This window comes from Carcharodon carcharias, chromosome 1, assembly GCF_017639515.1.
Source record: "Carcharodon carcharias isolate sCarCar2 chromosome 1, sCarCar2.pri, whole genome shotgun sequence".
Classification (NCBI taxonomy): domain Eukaryota; kingdom Metazoa; phylum Chordata; class Chondrichthyes; order Lamniformes; family Lamnidae; genus Carcharodon; species Carcharodon carcharias.
In genome coordinates, this window is record NC_054467.1 from 103,216,142 (window position 1) to 103,235,994 (window position 19,853).

The 19,853-nt window shown below is 45.6% G+C and overlaps 1 protein-coding gene across 7 annotated transcripts in view; it reads right to left on the reverse strand.

Moving 5' to 3' along the window:
- Positions 1-19,853, reverse strand: part of mapk10 (mitogen-activated protein kinase 10) — a 214,555-nt gene that overhangs the window by 17,092 nt on the left and 177,610 nt on the right. For 4 of the 7 annotated variants that reach the window (XM_041186815.1, XM_041186802.1, XM_041186834.1 and 1 more), the window contains 2 exons: positions 16,087-16,269; positions 14,674-14,798 (listed from right to left, as the gene is read on the reverse strand). In XM_041186815.1, the coding sequence (XP_041042749.1) occupies positions 14,674-14,798; positions 16,087-16,269 (308 nt within the window). Of the gene's footprint in view, positions 1-1,597; positions 1,606-1,682; positions 1,718-2,066; positions 2,094-8,918; positions 8,933-14,673; positions 14,799-16,086; positions 16,270-19,853 lie in introns of all 7 variants that reach the window. The other 3 variants (XM_041186808.1, XM_041186850.1, XM_041186842.1) reach the window with 3 other exon arrangements.

Here is a 19,853-nt window from a genome sequence, read left to right on the forward strand (position 1 = left end):
GTTTAGAGGGGATTTGAAGAAAAAAAATTCACCCAGAGGGTGGTTGGAATCTGAAACACACTGCCTAAAGGGGTGGTAGAGGCAGGAACCCTCATAACTTTTAAGAAGTATTTAGATGAACACTTGAAATGCCATAGCATATAGGGCTACGGGCCAAGAGTTGGAAAATGGGATTAGAATAGATAGGTGCTTGATGGCCGGCACAGACACGATGGGCCTAAGGGCCTATTTCTGTGTTGTAATAACTCTATGAATCTATGATTCTGTGCGGGAATGCCAAAGAGTGCCTGTCCAATTGAGTAAAGGGGATGCTAGATTTTAATTGGGTAGGCAATATGGCTGATGTTGATATGAGGATGACATTTCTCCTTTGAAAGAAAAAAACTTCAAAGGTGGCATCCTAACCATGGTACACAGCCGGGCATGTTTGGTCTCATGGTAAGCATTGTGGTAGCTGCTTATGTTGAGACTGCTGTTCAGAGAGTCATGTCTGGTATGAACAGATCCAGCTGGTACCAATGCCCTGATCTTGGATGTCTCCAGGACACCTTGTGACATGGTTTGTTCTGAAAGGTGTTGGTTACACAAAGTTCATGGCAGCATCAAAGTTTAAGTAGTCGCCGTCAGTTCTCCTTTATCTTTCCCAGACCATGATGTCCAAGGCAGGAAGCCATGCCTCATGGTCCACGCCCAGTCTTGCATTGAAGTCCCCCAGTAGGTAAACATGTTCTGACTTAGTGATTCTGCTGATAGCAATGCCGAACCCTTCATAGAACTGGTCTTTTGCCTCTGTAGTGAACAGCAGCTTTGGAGCAGAGATGCTCATGAGATTAACTGGCCCTGTTTTTGTGGAGGGGTGGATGGAGAGAACATATCCTGAACCATTCGTGGGGGTTTCTATCATTGAGACTAGTGGGTTCCTTACAGCCAAGCCTACGCCTTGCTCATATAGAAGATTCCTCTGAATTCTCCCCTTGCCAGGTGAACGTGTAATGTTTTTCTTTCAGTGACCGGTTCTTGACGAGCATGCTGTCCTATAGGTAAGATATTCAATGTTCAGCCTATCAAGTTCCGTGTCAATCACAGCTGTCTGCCATACGTTATCAGCCAACTGCAAGTCTGTCAATCGCATACACATGGCCCTGACGTTCCAAGTTGTCAACTGAAGAGTGAGCACCTACTTTCTTTACATTTGTTTCATTTGTAACAATGCTTAGATAAATAAGAATGTATCAAGACATTTGAGGTCAGTATTTACAGGACACAAGCACACAGGGTTATGGGAGATAGCAGGTCAGTTCAATAGTAATTTGCAAGAATCCACTGAGTGGGTTGTTTTGCTTCTTCAACTTCAAAAGAGCTATGAAACGGTGGAGCTGTGGCACGTTTGGAAAGAATGTGGAATTAGTAGCCAATCCTCCTTGTTGCATTGCATTGCCAAGTTTTTATTCACATTTTCACCTTGCCAAAGCTTTGTCATCCTGGTCACCAGGCTCTATAAGAATATAAGAAATTGGAGCAGGAGTAGGCCATATGGTCCATGGAGCCTGCTCCGTCATTCCACAAGACCATGGTTGACCTTCAGCCTCAACTCCACTTTCTCATCTGCTCTCCCAATCCCTTGATTCCCTGAGAAACCAAAAATCTCTCCACCTCAGCCTTGTATATACTAAACGATGGACCATCCACAATCCTCTGGGGTTGTGAATTCCAAAGACTTTCCAACCTTTTGAGTAAAGAAATATCCCCTCATCTCAGTACTAAATGATTGGCCCTTATCCTGAGGCTATGCTCATATTCAACATGCCCCAGCCGGGGGAAACAACCTCTCAGTGCCCATCCTGTCAAGCCTCTTCAGAACTTTGTATGTTTCACTGAGGTTCCCTCTCATCCTTCTAAACTTCAGACAATATAGCCCAATTTACTCAGCGTCTCCTCAAAGGACAACCCTCTCATCCCGGCAATCAATCTAGTGAACATTCACTACATTGACTCCAATGCACATATATCTTCCTTAGATATGGGATGAACTGTGTACAGCATTCCAGATGTGTTCTCACCAGAACCCTATACAATTGTAGCAAGTCTTCCTTCTTCTTGTACTCAGTCCCCTAAAGGCCAAAACATCATTTGCCTTCCTAACTGCTTGCTGTGCCTGCAATGCTAACTTTGTGTTCCTTGTATGAGCACACCCAAGTCTCTCTGAAGATCAACATTTCCAAGTTCCATGTGTTTTAAAAAAAATTCTGCTTTCCTATTCTTATTACCAAGGTGAATAATCTCACACTTCCAATGTGATTAAATGCAGCCTACCACAACGTGAAACATGAGGCCAGGCTTACGTAATCAAGGGAGAGGTCCCTCATCAATCTCCCGCTGGCGGCAAAACCTCCCCCATTAAGCCGTAGGACGGAAGGGGCTGATGTATGATTCTTGGCTGCTGCTGGCAGGATGTCAATCAGGCTCATTGATGAGCCAATTGATACTCATTATCCCTGAGCACACTGCATGTGAGCATTGGCCATGGGGGGCGCCATGTGGCTTTCTCATGCCCTCATAAGGTCACCCAGCAAACTATGTTGGATTTGCCAGTTGCTGCATGAGGTATTTATCAGGTTACTATCAGGTACCCTCATCCTTAACCAAAGGGCTTAGCATCAGGCATGGTTTAGCTGTGGTAAGCCAACCCCTGCCCTTGTCTCTAACCCACCTGTGCCACCCACACCCCCCCCCCCCCCCCACCACTCCCCTCCCCAACCCCCATCCTGTGATTCCCATCTCACTCTCATTGACCTGTAGCCTAGGGTCTCCTCATGATGACTCTGGGCCTTCTGTGAGTGCATTGCTGCCAGCAGCCACCCCTCCTGCTGGCACTGGTGGCATGAAGAGCTGCCAGTCTCTGATTGGCCAGCAGCTCTTGGTGGGCGGGCCTTTGCCTACTGAGGAGCTCAATCGCGGGGAAGGCCCCACAGTGGCCCCAAAATTCCTTTGGGCCTCCCCCATGGAACTGACTGGGGTTCCTGTCCTTTAAGAACGGAAACTTCTGTTCCTTAACTGGCCTCAATGTGACCCAGGTCTAACACTAACATGATTAACTGCCCTGGACCAGCAAATCACTCCAATGTATCAAGTTCAGGACACTGTAGGATTGGGCAATCAATACCCATTTTATCAGTGATTCTCACATCCCAAGAATGAACAATAATGGGAACATGTCAGTCAGTCCCTCAAGATTGTTCCACCTTTCCATTAGATCACAACTAATTTTTAACTCTTTCTGCCTCCCTTGGTTCTGTAGCCCTTAATACACTTACTTAACGAAAATCTTTCAATATTAGTTTGAAAATATTCAAATGACCTGACCCTACCAGGTCAAATAATGTCATTTTTGATCACTGGGCACTGGGAAAACTCTGTAAAATTATGTTGGTCAGAGGCAAAAAAGATGAGGTTTCTGTCCCTGCCAAAAAGTGCACCTGTAACCTTCTTAATACAGCTGTCAATAGTAGGAGGATGAAAAACCTTGGGATGGTGGAGTTGCATCCTGCATGCTTGGGGTGCCAACTGGTGACCTCTTGCAGTGGCATTGCTGGAGTTTGTAGAGTTAGGGGGAGGTCAAACCATTTATGCACAATGCAGTTCAGGTGATATGTCCAGGTCACTAGGGGCATATCTCAGGTGCCCACTGCCACAAGATGCCAGAAAGCCTGTTGGCTATTGTCATAGATGAGAGGGTGGGGGTGGGGGTTGGGGGGAAGAAGGGTGGAGGGGGGGTTGTTGGGACAAGCAAGCAGTGATAGGAGAAGATAACCAAAAGATGTCACAGACAAAAGAACAAAGAGGTGTTGAAGGTGGTGATATAATCTAAACAAATGTGCTAATTAAGAGTGGAGAGCAGGACAAGCAAGGTAGCTCTAGTGGGGGTGGGGTGAAATAAACGATGGGTGGAATATATCTAAAAATAATGGAAATAGTTGCGAGAAGAAAAATCTGTATAAATTATTGGAAAAAACAAAAGGGAGGGGGAAGAAACGGAAAGGGGGTGGGGATGGAGAAGGGAGTTCAAGATCTAAAATTGTTGAACTCAATATTCAGTCCAGAAGGCTGTAAAGTGCCCAGTTGGAAGATGAGGTGCTGTTCCTCCAGTTTGCATTGAGCTTCACTGGAACATTGCAGCAAGCCAAGGACAGACATGTGGGCAAGAGAGCAGGGTGGAGTGTTGAAATGGCAAGCGACAGGGAGGTCTGGATAATGCTTGTGGACAGACTGAAGATGTTCTGCAAAGCGGTCACCCAGTCTGCGTTTGGTCTCTCCAATGTAGTGGAAACTGCATTGGGAGCAACAAATGCAGGAGACTAAGTTGGGGGAAATGCAAGTGAAATGTTGCTTCACTTGAAAAGAGTGTTTGGGCCCTTGGACGGTGAGGAGAGAGGAAGTGAAGGGGCAGGTGTTGCATATTTTGCATTTGCATGGGGAGGTGCCATAGGTGGGGGTTGAGGAGTAGGGGGTGATGGAGGAGTGGACCAGGGTGTCAAGGAGGGAACGATCCCTACAGAATGCCGCCGGGGTGGGGTGAAGGGAAGATGTGTTTGGTGGTGGCATCATGCTGGAGTTGGTGGAAATGGCGGAGGATGATCCTTAGAATGCGGAGGCTGGTGGGGTGATAAGTGAGGACAAGGGGGACGAAGGAGAAGACGTGAGGGCGGATGTGCGGGAGATGGGCCGGACACGGTTGAGGGCCCTGTCAACTACTGTGCATGGAAAACCTCGGTTAAGGAAGAAGGAGGACATGTCAGATGAATTGTATTTGGAGGTAGCATCATCAGAACATATGCGATGGAGGTGAAGGAACTGAGAGAATGGGATGGGGTCCTTACAGGAGGTGGGGTGTGAGGATCTGTAATCGAGGTAGCTGTGGGTGTCGGTAGGCTTGTAATGGATATTGGTGGACAGTTCATCACCAGGAATTGAGACAGAGAGGTCAAGGATGGGAAGGGAAGTGTCAGAGATGGACCATGTGAAAATGATGGAGGGGTGGAAATTGGAAGCAAAATTAATAAATTTTTCCAGGTCCCGATGAGAGCATGAAGCAGCACCGAAGTAATCATCGATGTACCGGAGAAAGAGTTGTGGGAGGGGGCCGGAGTAGGACTGGAACAAGGAATGTTCCACATACCCCATAAAGAGACAGGCATAGCTGGGGCCCATGCGGGTACCCATAGCCACACCTTTTATTTGGAGGAAGTGAGAGGAGTTAAAGGAGAAATTGTTCAGCGTGAGAACAAGTTCAGCCAGACGGAGGAGAGTAGTGGTGGATGGGGATTGTTCGGGCCTCTGTTCGAGGAAGAAGCTAAGGGCCCTCAGACCATCCCGGTGGAGGATGGAGGTGTAGAGGGATTGGACGTCCGTGGTGAAGAGGAGGCGGTTGGGGCCAGGGAACTGGAAATTATTGATGTAACATAAGGTGTCAGAGGAATCACGGATGTCGGTGGGAAGGGACTGGACAAGGGGAGAGAGAAGGGAGTCAAGATAGCGAGAAATGAGCTCCGTGGGGCAGGAACAGGCTAACACGATCGGTCTGCTAGGACAGTCCTGTTTGTGGATTTTGGGTAGGAGGTAGAAGCGGGCCATCCGGGGTTGGGCGACTATCAGGTTGGAAGCTGTGGAAGGAAGATCTCCAGAGTAGATGAGGTCAATGACAGTCCTGGAAACAATGGCTTGATGTTCAGTGGTTGGGTCATGGTCCAGGGAGAGGTAGGAGGAAGTGTCTGCGAGTTGACGCTCAGCCTCCGCGAGATAGAGGTCAGTGCGCTAGACAACAACAGCACTACCTTTGTCAGCGGGTTTGATGACAATTTTAGGGTTGGACCTGAGAGAACGGAATGCAGTAAGTTCAGAGAGAGACAGGTTAGAATGGGTGAGAGGAGCAGAGAAATTGAGAAGACTAATGTCACGCCGACAGTTCTCAATGAAAAGATCAAGAGAAGATAAGAATCCAGACGGAGGGGTCCAGGTGGAGGGAGAATATTGGAGGTGGGTAAAAGGATCCGTTGAACAGGGAGAGGACTCCTGCCCAAAGAAGTGAGCACGGAGACAAAGGCGGCAGAAGAAGAGTTCAGCATCGTGCCGAGCCCGAAATTCATTGAGGTGAGAGCGTAAGGGTATGAAACTCAGTCCTTTGCTGAGCACTGAACGTTCAGTGTCGGAGAGGGGAAGGTCAGGGGGTATAGTGAATACAAGGCCGGGGCTGGGACTGGAAGATTGGGTGGGGACGGAGAGACAGGCAGGGTCCTGGATGGTTGTTGGTGTCGATGAGTTGTTGGAGCTTGCGTTCCTTAGCACTTGAGAGAAAGAGAAAAAGTTTCTTGTTGAGGCGTCGGATGAGACGAAGAATAAAATGAAACTGGGGGGAAGCACAGCTTTGAAAAAGGGTACGGCGGTGCTGCTGGAGGGAGAGGTTGAGTGCGTTCATATGGCGGCGCATGGCACTGAATGCAACGAGAACAGCAGTCCAAGAAATGTTTTATGTCCCGGAGATACCTGTAATCCTGGGTGAGTTTGAAACATGAGGGATGGAATTTCAGTTGAAATCCACGTGGGGTAAGCCGGAGATGGAGACAGTCACTGAGAAAGGAGATATGGCTGTTAAAGCGGGTTTTAGTGAACAGCTTGTCAAACACCAGGAGAGAAATGGAAAGCAATGAAGGTGAATAAGACAAAAAAGATATTCGAATATCCTGATGGAGAGTAGGACAAAACTTCTTCAAGGTAGGCATTTATTGAAGAGAAGTGGCAGTCAATTAAACACAGATAAAAGCAAAAAACTGTGGATGCTGGAAATCCAAAAACAGAAATACCTGGAAAAACTCAGCAGGTCTGGCAGGATTGGCGAAGAGCAAAGTTGACGTTTCGAGTCCTCATGACCCTTCAACAGAACTAAGTAGAAATAGGAAAGGGGTGAAATATAAGCTGCCTTAAGGGGGGCGGGGGGTGATGGGTGGGGGAAGTGGGGGGTGGTTGTTGGGGCAAGCAAGCAGTGATAGAAGGAGATAGCCAAAAGATGTCACAGACAAAAGAACAAAGAGGTGTTGAAGGTGGTGATATTATCTAAAAGAATGTGCTAATTAAGAGTGGAGAGCAGGACAAGCAAGGGAGCTCTAGTGGGGGTGGGGTGAAATAAACGATGGATGGAAGTATTCACTATACCCCCTGACCTTCCCCTCTCCGATGCTGAATGTTCAGTGCTCAGCAAAGGACTCAGTTTCATACCCTTACGCCCTCATCTCAATGAATTTCGGGCTCGGCATGATGCTGAACTCTTCTCCTGCCGCCCTCATCTCCGTGCTCACTTCTTTGGGCAGGAGTCCTCTCCCTGTTCAATGGATCCTTTTACCCACATCCAATATTCTCCCTCCACTTGGACCCCTCCGTCTGGATTCTTACCTTCTCTTGATCTTTTCATTGAGAACTGTTGGCGCGACATTAGTCGTCTCAATTTCTCTGCTCCTCTCACCCATTCTAACCTGTCTCTCTCTGAACTTACTGCAGTCCGTTCTCTCAACCTTAACATTGTCATCAAACCCACTGACAATGGTGGTGCTGTTGTTGTCTATAGCACTGACCTCTATCTCGCGGAGGCTGAGCGTCAACTGGCAGACACTTCCTCCTACCTCTCCCTGGACCCCACCACTGAACATCAAGCCATTGTTTCCAGACAGTCACTGACCGCATCTCCTCTGGAGATCTTCCTTCCACAGCTTCCAACCTGATAGTCGCCCAACCTCGGACGGCCCACTTCTACCTCCTACCCAAAATCCACAAACAGGACTGTCCCAGCATACCCATCGTGTCAGCCTGTTCCTGCCCCACAGAACTCATTTCTCGCTATCTTGACTCCCTTCTCTCTCCCCTTGTCCAGTCCCTTCCCACCGACATCCGTGATTTCTCTGACACTTTACGTCACATCAACAATTTCCAGTTCCCTGGCCCCAACCGCCTCCCCTTCACCACGGACGTCCAATCCCTCTACACCTCCATCCCCCAATGGGATGGTCTGAGGGCTCTCAGCTTCTTCCTCGAACAGAGGCCTGAACAATCCCCATCCACCACTACTCTCCTCCGTCTGGCTGAACTTGTTCTCACACTGAACAATTTCTCCTTTAACTCCTCTCACTTCCTCCAAATAAAAGGTGTGGCTATGGGTACCCACATGGGCCCCAGCTATGCCTGTCTCTTTATGGGGTATGTGGAACATTCCTTGTTCCAGTCCTACTCCGGCCCCCTCCCACAACTCTTTCTCCGGTACATCGATGGTTACTTTGGTGCTGCTTCATGCTCTCGTCGGGACTTGGAAAAATTTATTAATTTTGCTTCCAATCTCCACCTCTCCATCATTTTCACATGGTCCATCTCTGACACTTCCCTTCCCTTCCTTGACCTCTCTGTCGCAATTTCTGGTGATAGACTGTCCACCAATATCCATTACAAGCCTACCGACTCCTACAGCTACCTCGACTACAGCTCCTCACACCCCGCTTCCTGTAAGGACCCCATCCCATTCTCTTAGTTCCTTCACTTCCGTCGCATATGTTCTGATGATGCTACCTTCAAAAACAATTCGTCTGACATGTCCTCCTTCCTTAACCGAGGTTTTCCACGCACGGTAGTTGACAGGGCCCTCAACCGTGTCCGGCCCATCTCCCACGCATCCGCCCTCACGCCTTCTCCTCCCGCCCAGAAACATGATAGGGTCCCCCTTGTCCTCACTTATCACCCCACCAGCCTCCGCTTTCAAAGGATCATCCTCCTACATTTCCACCAACTCCAGCATGATGCCACTACCAAACACATCTTCCCTTCACACCCACCCCCCGACAGCATTCTGTAGGGATCATTTCCTCTGTGACACCCTGGCCCACTCCTCCATTACCCCCTACTCCTCAACCCCCAGCTATGGCACCTCCCCATGCCCACGCAAAAGATGCAATACTTGCCCCTTCACTTCCTCTCTCCTCACCGTCCAAGGGCCCAAACACTCCTTTCAAGTGAAGCAGCATTTCACTTGCAAATTCCCCCAACTTAGTCTACTGTATTCGTTGCTCCCAATGGAGAGACCAAACGCAGACTGGGTGACCGCTTTGCAGAACACCTTCGGTCTGTCCGCAAGCATCACCCAGACCTCCCTGTCACTAGCCATTTCAACACTCCACCCTGCTCTCTTGCCCACGTGTCTGTCCTTGGCTTGCTGCATTGTTCCAGTGAAGCCCAACGCAAACTGGAGGAACAGCACCTCATCTTCCGACTAGGCACTTTACAGCCTTCCGGATTGAATATTGAGTTCAACAACTTTAGATCTTGAACTCCCTCCTCTATCCCCACCCCCTTTCCGTTTCTTCCCCTTCCCTTTTGTTTTTTCCAATAATTTACATAGATTTTTCTTTTCCCACCTATTTCCATTATTTTTAAATGTATTCCACCAATCATTTATTTCACCCCACCCCCACTAGAGCTACCTTGCTCGTCCTGCTCTCCACTCTTAATTAGCACATTCTTTTAGATAATAACACCACCTTCAACACCTCTTTGTTCTTTTGTCTGTGACATCTTTTGGTTATCTCCTCCTAGCACTGCTTGCTTGTCCCAACAACACCCCCTCCCTTCTCCCTGCCCCCTCTTAAACCAGCTTGTATTTCACCCCTTTCCTATTTCTACTTAGTTCTGTTGAAGTGTCATGAGGACTCGAAACGTCAACTTTGCTCTTCTCCGCCAATGCTGCCAGACCTGCTGAGTTTTTCCAGGTATTTCTGTTTTTGTTTTTAACTTCAACTGCTATTGGCTATTTACTCATTATACAGTGAAGGAGACGGCACATCTTGGGCAAGACTCCTTGGCAAATGTAAGCCTCCTTAGTCACATCTGTACTGTCTTTACCAGGCTGCTGTGCCCTCATGTATCGGAACCGCAGGGTTTGAGACTATGTATATGCCACCTGACACCACTGACAGCTCTTTCCTGCTTTTAGTCCTCCTATGTCATACCGGTGCAAGAGTTGCACTGAATGTAGTTTCTATTGTGCCAAAAAATGTGAAAGATAAACGGAAGCAATTGACTTGTGAATGAAAACTGTAGCTTAGTTACTGTAGCCCCTCCAGGAACACCTATTTCCATTGGGCCAAATGAACCCATCACTTTGGTAATAGCAGCAAAAGTGACTGTGTTCCCCTTAACTGCCTAATTTGGCAGTTTAATCGCACAAACACACCAAATCAGTTAGTGCTTGCTTTAAATTGTGCTTACAACAATTTTGTTAGTGAGGGGAAATGCAGCAGTTGTTGAATATTGGAAAGCCATGCTATGTTGTTGCTGTTTATTCAGTGGGAAAAATGATAAAAGTAAATAATGCTGCTGTCACTTGCCTGATATATCAATGGACAGCAAATTGGTTGGAGCTACAGGTGGTCCTAGTCAGCAAGGATACACAGGCATAATAGGTGGGGGTGGCGATGCCTCTGATTGCCGCCACCACTATGCTGTGCCTATAGTGAAGGTTGGCAGGTACTTTTAGAGTAGGTGGGATAACTCTGCAGAGAAAGTTCCTCTCGCTTATTCTGGGATAAATATGCCAGGAGCTGCAGAGTGCAGATATGCTTGGTACTATAAAGAGGGGAGCAGCCAGTCTGGCTTTGGTGCCAGCTCAGCTTCCTGGCATTGCTTGTTTGGCCTTCTTCATCACTCCCCTTCCCCGTGGGAGAATAATGGCTGTTCAATAAAACGCAAAGTAACCTCATACCATTAAGATTCCTCTTGCTCTTGTGCAATTATATTGCTTTTAACACCCACTTTAAATGGGCAGGTTGAATCCTGGGCAGAACATGCACTAGAATCTTGAAAACTGTTTGATGTGGAGCAAAATCCCACTGTTTGTCCTCTTGTGATGGCATTGACTCCAACTGGGATATGAGTCTCAAGCAGCAAACAATTTGTCCAGGTAGCCAGTCTTCGTGAGTTTAGGCGGTACATGAGGGCATTCCAGGTGGGACATCAAACCCAGGCTGAATCTCATCCTGATTTGTGGGAATAAAGCAGGGGAATGGGACTGACTGGATTGCTGTACAGGGAGCTGGTATGGACTTGATGGGGCAAATGGCCTCCTTCTGTGCCATATGACTCAATAACTCTATGGCTTTCACATAGTTGCATTGTGCAGCAGGTTTCACTGGATAGCAATCAGAAACACAAACCATGAAGGAGTCCAAGGGCACTGTGGTCAATTGTGGTATCCCAACTGCAACTGAGATCGGCTCACTCCGACAGAAATTAACTTAGCTGCATTCTGACTTGGAACTCCATTCAATTTTCAAAATTGAAACTGGCACTGAAACTTTTAAGGATTACTTGAAAGACTCATTTTACTTTGATGCCCGACTTAACAAATTAGCTTTCATTTTCTTAAAACCTTTGTAACTACTCTGAAAGCTGGACAGAAATAAAAGAGAGCGGTTGACAGTTTGTGAATACTGACGTACAGTGAATGGAGAGATTGATTCATCTGACAGTTCCTTGAAAGTAATGGGTCACCTTCAGACAATGTCTAGGCTGATCAAAGGGAATTAAGCAATCAAACCTTGGTCCCTTGAGAAAAGAAAAATTGCCTGGAATTGAGTATGCCATAAGAGACCAAGATGATGTTAGAAAGCCAAAGAATGAAGCTTGAGTAGTTTATAAAGCCAGCTAGTCTGTCACATTATTACACCTCTGTATTCCTCATCCAGCTATTTACAATATAGCCAATCTTTCTGTAATGTAATTCCATGCTTTCTGACGTGATGCTGTTTTGCTACCCTAGTGACTTTGTTCTAATGTTGCTAATTTGATATTGTCGTTCAGGTTTATATTTCTCACTGTCACCTCATTTTGTCAGGATTTAGTTCTAGTTCTTCAAGGACAGCACCTCATCTTTCCATTAGGCACTTCATAGCTTTCTGGACCCATCATTGAATTCAATAATTTCAGGCCATAAACTCTGATCAGAAACTTAGGCCTGGATTTTCTGGCCCTACCACCAGGGATGTGGCAGGCCAGCTAAAAGCCCATTGACTTTCAGCAGGACTGGAAGATCCTGGCAGCGAGTAGGGCCGGAAAATTTCGGCCTTTGTTTCTGCTTTTTTTAAAAACAGTTTTAACTTTGTTTTTCATGTCTCTGCTTTTGACACTGCTGTTCACTATTCTGCCAACCACACTCACTCTGGACAATTCTTTTGTTTCTTTACTACAACAATTACCCCTCCCTTTGCCTTTTGTGCCATGAGGTCTTTTGTCAGTTGATGTCTTTGTCCTCCAACCTATCACAGACCTTCCCTTTTATTCTTCTTCCCTCCCCTGTCACCCCCTCCCCCCCCCCCGCCCCCCCAACTTGTTTAAAGCCTATTACATTTCTATCTTCCTTCGGTTTTGAAGGAAAGGCCCGTCTCGTGAAATGTTAACTCAGTTTCCCTTTCCACAGATGCTGTCAGACTTGCTGAGTATTTCCAGCATTCTCTGTTTTTATTTCAGATCTACAGCATATTTTGCTTTTGCCTGATTCATGCGTGATGGACAAACACACACTGGGATCAATATGAGATAGAAATTTCTTTCATCTGATGACATAAAGGGCAGACCTCCCTTGGTGATGCCAGGGGGAAGGGGGGGTAGTGGTGCTGTTTTGGGGTTTCCCATCCCCAGGGGTGGGGAAACAGTCATTCATTGTAATTTTTCCCACAACTGCTGATAAATGGTGAGGAGGGCAGGTTCTCAAAGCTGGTGGGCCAATCAGCGGCCTTCAAGCTTCGCAGCAACAGGCTGTGGTGACAGGTAAGCAGTGAAGAGGGTGTTTCTGAATTAGAGCTGCCCTGTCTCCAATATTTTTCAAATTTTAACTTAAAAAGTGGGTTTTGCAGCTAGGCCACTGCTGTGTAGGGGGAGCACCTCTACAGGGGGGCCAATGGCTGCAGCAAGGCTGCCTTTAAGCCTGCATGGAGCATGGGCCCCCTGGCCTATTGCTGGGAGGCCACTTCCAAGCACCTAACCTGGCTGCCCAGTGTCTGATGGAAGCTGGAGGCAAACAGGGAAATCCTATTCTGGCTTCTTTAATTGACCTCAGTAGACTTCATTAATTGGCCTCAAACAGTAGTGATGGCAGAATTTTGCCCTTGGCATGCGAGTTCGGCGGTGATGGATGGCGGTGGCTGGGAAGCCGACAGCCACCTGCGATTGGGCCCAGAAGGCAATAAGGCCCAATAGTGTGGAACACGAGCAGCAGCACTAGGCATTACCTGTTCTGGAGGGGAGGGGGAGGGGCATACTATATCATCCCCCTGAGACAGGGAGCTACCTCGGGGAGATGATGATATATGATTAAAAAATTGTTTTTAAATTGTAATGAACCATGGCCCCTCATGTGATTCTGTCACATGAGCAGGGACATGTTATTAATTAAAAATTAAAGTTTTTATTTTATTTTTATTTCCTTTTGCAACCTCATCCCACTTGGGATTTTCGCCTGCCAGCCAACCGTAAGGTTGGGCAGGCAGTGAAAAATTTATTTCAACCAACTTTTTAATGGCCTTTTAATTATCGGCGGGTGCGCTGCCAACTCTGGCGTGTGTCCGCCGACCCAAGTATCCTGCGTCATTTTACGCTCGGTCAGGTCGGGCACATGTCCGCCCGCCGAGCATGAATTATATCCCTCGTGTTTGTGATCCCACCTTTGCACAAATGGCCTGGGGGCAGGATGGAGCGAGATATTAAGGAAGCCGGTGAAGTTACTTTTAGCTCCCACCATCTCTGATCCCAGCCTGGCGGGGGCTAAAACTCCTGCTCAGTGTCTGCAATCTGGGGTGGCAAGGAACAAAATATTCCATTCGCAAAATTCCCCTGGTGCTGACTTCAGATGAGGAATGTGGCTAACAGGATGGCAACAGCCTGTGGAATTTGTTTCATTTCCACATCCTTTCCGCCTAGCACAAAGGATATGTGGTGGAAATAGGGCTCAAGTTGCTAGTTTCTGAATGACAATCAGATTGATTAATCATCATTAGGGAGAAAAAAAGTCCATTTGGTCGGCTTTAAAAAAGAAACATTGCTCCAGAATGCCTGTACACCTTCTCCATTCAACAGTCCATGGAGGACAGAAAGTGACTATCTCTGACTTTCCCCAAACTTGTATGTCAGGGATGAACAAAGTGGCATGTGTGCCCAACTCCAACCAGCTGCCCCTCTACAGGCCTAACCTAAGGTTGGCTGTATGGGCTAGGAAAGTTGCTTTCTCTATCCTCCTTTTCCCCCAATATCATGTAAATAAGGTACGATGGGCTAGCAAAGGGGTAGGCCGAGACCACTGCTATGGATGTGAAGGAACCTGAAGTGGCATTTTGGGGGGCTATGTCGGAAGATCTCCCCAACCCTTTTCCTCTGCTCCTCTACCATTATATCACCATATTGTGGACAGTATAGCAAAGGAAAATCTGGCTGATAGTGTCACTGAAGAGCCAATTGGATGCTGTGGCGAGCGCATAAGTTTATCTTTCTGGATGATTGGAATAAGATAGGTTAAATTGCTTGGTTGTATTTATGCTGTGATCTTAGATATCACTTACTGTGATATGCACTGGAGTAAAAAACATCAGGACTTACCGCCTCAACTTCAGCTGGATCATACCAGACGTTAATGTATGGATGCTGTAAGGCTTCATCCACAGATATCCGTTTGGCAGGGTCAATTACCAACATTTTGGACAGAAGATCTCTGGCTTGACTGGCTGCAAAACATATTAATGTATTACCCAACTCTTAATCAATTTCCTATATTACTTCTAGCTCTATTTGCTTTCAGTTTTGACTTGTAATGTCACCCCTAGTGTGAAACTTGGTCAAGCCTGGTCAACTGCCTACTGAAAATCCTTCTATGTTTTATTCATTGATCATCCTCTGTGCAATGCTCCTAACACTTCATTCAAAACCTCTACTAGTTTTGGTAAATAAGGTAGCTGAAAATCCTCAGCCCTGCACTGCTGAAGTTAGTGTAGAGGAGTGGGTATGCGTCAGCTCTCCCCTTGACCCTGCTGAGGCCAGGAAGGTCACCCAATTACCACAGTAGCATTGGGCACCCATTGAGAATCTGGAAGAGAAAGTGTCATGGAGGAGGAGATATGGTAAAAATGTACAGACCGGTTGGAAACGCTGCAGTTGGTGCCACTACCTATGAATGTTTTTAAACATTGCCCCCTTGGCATCCTTTAGAAGGGTACTGTTAGAGAGTAAAAATGGGCAGGATTTTGACTGGGTGCAGCTCAGGACTCAAGCCTCAATCCACAGGTGGGTCCAATTTTTACTACTGAAACAATCTGTAGAGGATTGAACTCTGAGGTTTTCCCAGCTGATCAACAACCTTTGAGGCCTCATCCCAACCTGTATTCGTCATCACAGAGAGTTCTGGCATTGAAATTCCCTTCTCTTGCCCATGGCCACTTCAGTGTGAGAGACCATCTGTCCCAACCAGACCCCAACAGAAACTTGTGCTTTGGGCTGGACATGTCGTTTCTGGGTCCTAGATGATTGCCATGGGGCTGGGCCACACTGCTGGCTGACTTACATCAATGTTTGCCCCACGGAAATTGGGAAGCTGGCTTCCCTTTCACAAAACTATCCTAAATCTCTGCAAGAACCTTACACTTTGATGAAGGCTGACCCCTGTCTTATAGTTGCAGTTGCTGGAGTCCCTGCTGTATTTTTCTACTCTTTTCTATATAGTTTTAATTTTACTACACTAATAAATCAAGCATGCTCACTAACAGGAATTGCAAGATTGTGGGGATTTGCCAAACAAATTAAAAAAATACATAAAAAGAGGTGTTTGATAAGAGGTGGCAGGAATAGTTCTCTAAAATGAAGACTATCGCGACAGCAAATTTGAAAACATATAGGTTTGTTGTTTTTTTTTAGTTTCAATTCAGATATTTAGAGATTCCAGTCAAGCATTTCCTTGGTTTATATCAGCCAAATTGTACTTACAAATGAATAAAGACTGGTACTTACTCCTGTGCTTACCTTTTAATTTATTGTGTTCTGAGTCTGCTGGGAAAAGACAGTCTGGGAAGAGCTTGGGGAAAGTGTGTCCTGTATACTTGGGCCTGTTCTCCACGTAGTTACGAACAGTGGGCTGTAATTTCTTCATGAACTCTGGGGAAGGCGTTCCCAACTGTTCAATAACCTTATTCCATTGATCAATATCTGAATCGAAGGAGTTTAGGAAAATCCGCCACTCTTATCAGAGGATAAGCTACACTTAAAGATGAAGGTGAACAAAAATAAACTATAAATTTATTAAAATACACTATTAACATTCTTGTCATATTTAATTCTTCTAGAGGTCTTTATACAGACAATTCTTTTTTAGGCATATCATTGCATCCTTAAAGTCAATATGTCATGCAGGTTGGGCTTAGAATTATTCACTCTGGTTCCATGAACATTTACCAGCTATTGTGATAAAAAAAAAGCAAATATTAATTAACAGAAAAAGGGAATGTTTTTTGAGAATTTTCAACACATTGTTTTGTAATATATTGCAATTATATATTAAATATAAAATATATAATATATCTTGATGATTTTGCAATGATTTCTCCTTTTTGGGATGTGCATCATAGCTTCCACAGGCTGCATTGTAGGCCACAGAGCACTGTGCTCTCAATTTCCAGTAAGGTGAGCTCTGGATTAGCACTGAACTCTCTTACCTATTTTATGCAGCTGGATTACTGGGGCAAACATTTCCCAGAGTTTAGAGTTTAGAACATTCAATATTTATGATGTGGTTTGTGGGACATTTTTTTCTGAAAAAAAATATTTTCTACAATTAAAATGAATTTACAGTGCATTGCCAGCACTTGTGGTAGATATTAAGACAGAAACCAATACATGAGCAAAACTTGGGGCTGCCTGCAGCTCAGGTGTTTGTGTTTTTCAATCCATTGTACTGCAAAAGTCCTTTGTTCATAGAAAAGATGAAATGACTATCCACTTCAGTATTCCTGTCAGCTACATGGTGAGAAACAAACCCAGTTTATGAGACTTTTCCCAATTCTATTGTGTGACAATATATGAGAGCCATTTTCATGTATTCTCATCAATTTATCTTTACACACAAGAGATACATACTTTGGTCTCCTTGGATATGTTACAACAACAATAACTTGCATTTATATAGTGACTTTAATGCAGATAAACATCTCAAGAAGTGCAGTCAGCAATAAATCAATGCAGAGACAAAAGGAGATATTAGGAGGCCTGATCAAAAGCTTGGTAAAAGATGTGGAAGGAGTGGGGATGAAGGGTTGAGGGAGGGCTTTCCAGAGGATGGAACCTAATTAGTTGGCCATCATTGGTGAGTGAAAGGAAGGGGAGGATAAACACATGGCCAGGGTTAGAGCAGAGATTTTGGGGATGGGATCGTAGGGCTGCAGGAGTTTGCACAGACATGAAGGGACGAGACCAAGAAGGGATTTAAGCATATAAACATAGAATATAGTCCATGCATCATGTTTAATGCATAATATATAAAAAAACTTGTTCTCCTCTTTGATAGCTTACAATTTCAAAAAATGCTATTAGGAAGGTGCAATTTAACTTTGGAGGCATGAGGACAGAGGGCATGAAACAGGTGTTTGTGGGTCAGCCGCCTTTATACACTCCTGCGCCAGAATTTTACATCCCGCAGGCGGGCACGCACCCTACCCGACAGGGCGAGCATCCTGACATCACTGGGCACTTGCGTGTGACATTTTGCTCGGCGGGCTCGCGCACAAGTTGGAAGCGTGCCCGCTGACAATTAAGTGGGCGATTGAATTAATTAATGACCCAATTGTCGGCGATTTTTTGTGGCCTGTCCAACCTTACGGTTGGCGGATGGGCCAATCAGCCAGGTGGGCTTCACACTTTTGATGAAACCTCATCCAAGGGTGCAATGAAATCTCCGTTCGGATTTAAAATTAAAATGAATATCTGGGGTTTGTTTTTTTTTAATGAGGTCTGCTTTCAGGTGCATGGTAGCGCTGCATGGACAATTTTTGCAGCATTTTTGTGCTTCTTTTTAAGATCTGGAGGTCCGCAGCTCTCTGAGGCATTTGTCTGCCTTCAGGAAGCTCAGTGAAAGTGCTCACCATCACCTGCAGTGACGTTGGCAGCCGCCGTCTTCTCACCCCCACCGGCAGTGCTGAGCCTTTCTCTGGGCGTGTTTCATGCCGGCTGGCTATGAATCGGCCAGCCAGCGTAAAATCGCAGTCAGAGGCTGATTGTGGTTGGGGGACAGTTTCCTGTCGGCTCCCGGGCCCACCGATCACCAATGAGCGCAAAAGTCAGGCCCTGATTTTTTCAATGGAAATGAAAATTGGGTAGGAGGTGTAATCAGTGGCCAATCTACAATCATCTATTTCTTGCTCCCACTGAAAATTGAACTCGGCTCCGAGGTATATACATAAAGCCATTCGATACAGTGAGCTGGTGTGGCTATCACGAGAACATCAAACTTTGTTTTTATAAAGTAAATTGAAAATAATTTTTGAACTGAAGTTGTAAACAATCTGCCAAAAGCTTCCACAATACTTGACAATGTTACCAAAAAACACAAACGTGGTATTCAACTAGAAGAAAGCAGTTTTCACATGATCAAAACTGATGACTAAAGCTGCCATCGAACACAATATCATTCACTTTTATGAAAAATGCATTTGCCAGACTCTTCTGTTTACTTGAAATCCCAGAAAGCAATAACATAAACCATATTAAAATCTATAAACGTACCTGCTTTGTATAACATTGGGACAGTAATAAAGGTTTGCAGAAACCTTTTTTTTATGAATATAGTGCCCTTACAGCAAAGGTGCTGTACATAGTGAGGGTGTTAATTATTTCAATTATTAGCATTATGCTTATTAAAGTCATTATTGAGTGTGAGATTGGTCTCTTTGGTTCAAAATGCTGACTGCACCATTTCAGCATGTGCGGGATTTGTAACCAATCAGATAAAAATGATTGCCCTTAAAAGCCCTTAAAAATGACAGACACAGGTATCAAAACGGAGGTACTGGTTGCTTTGATTTGAAATGCATGTAATAGATATGCTTGATGCTGTAAAATATGCACTGTGTCATATCTTTCTGTCCATTGTAATTCTACAAAGGCGTATTAATAAATCTTTGTGACTCAGGTAAACTAACTAGCACTGATGTGCTGTAAGGAAGTAATTATAACAATAGTTGGGTACTTAACATGTGGGGAATGGACAATAAATGCAGCAATGGCATTGGCTGATCATTGTCCATCAGAGTAATTAAGTCTTGATTGATCTTCAGGGAGATTGCTATTCAATGTACTTGAGAACATGGGAACAGGAATAGGTCACCCAGCCCCTCAAGCGTGTGAGCCTATTGGGATTCTTCAATCTGATATGCTGATCAGCCTGCCTGCTGCTTGCCTTGTTCACAAACACCGCCTGCCGAGGGCAAATGGCCTGTTGAAGTCACCAAATTCAAGTTGACTTCACCACTGAAGAATTCTGCACTTTACAGCTTGTTAAAACTTTGTGGACAGTTTTTCTCAAGGTGAATAGTGAAAACAGCACTCAGCAAAATCTGAACCAATAATTAAGTCAACACCTACTGCTTTTAGTGGAAGAGAGTTCCACACTCTTACCACTCCTTGTGTGAAGAAGTGTTTCTAACTGGCTCTGATTTTAAGTCTTTAGGTCGTTGGGCGGGCATGGCGGGCGGGCCCGAGAGTGGCCACGAAATGGACCACCACCCGCTAATGGGCCCCAA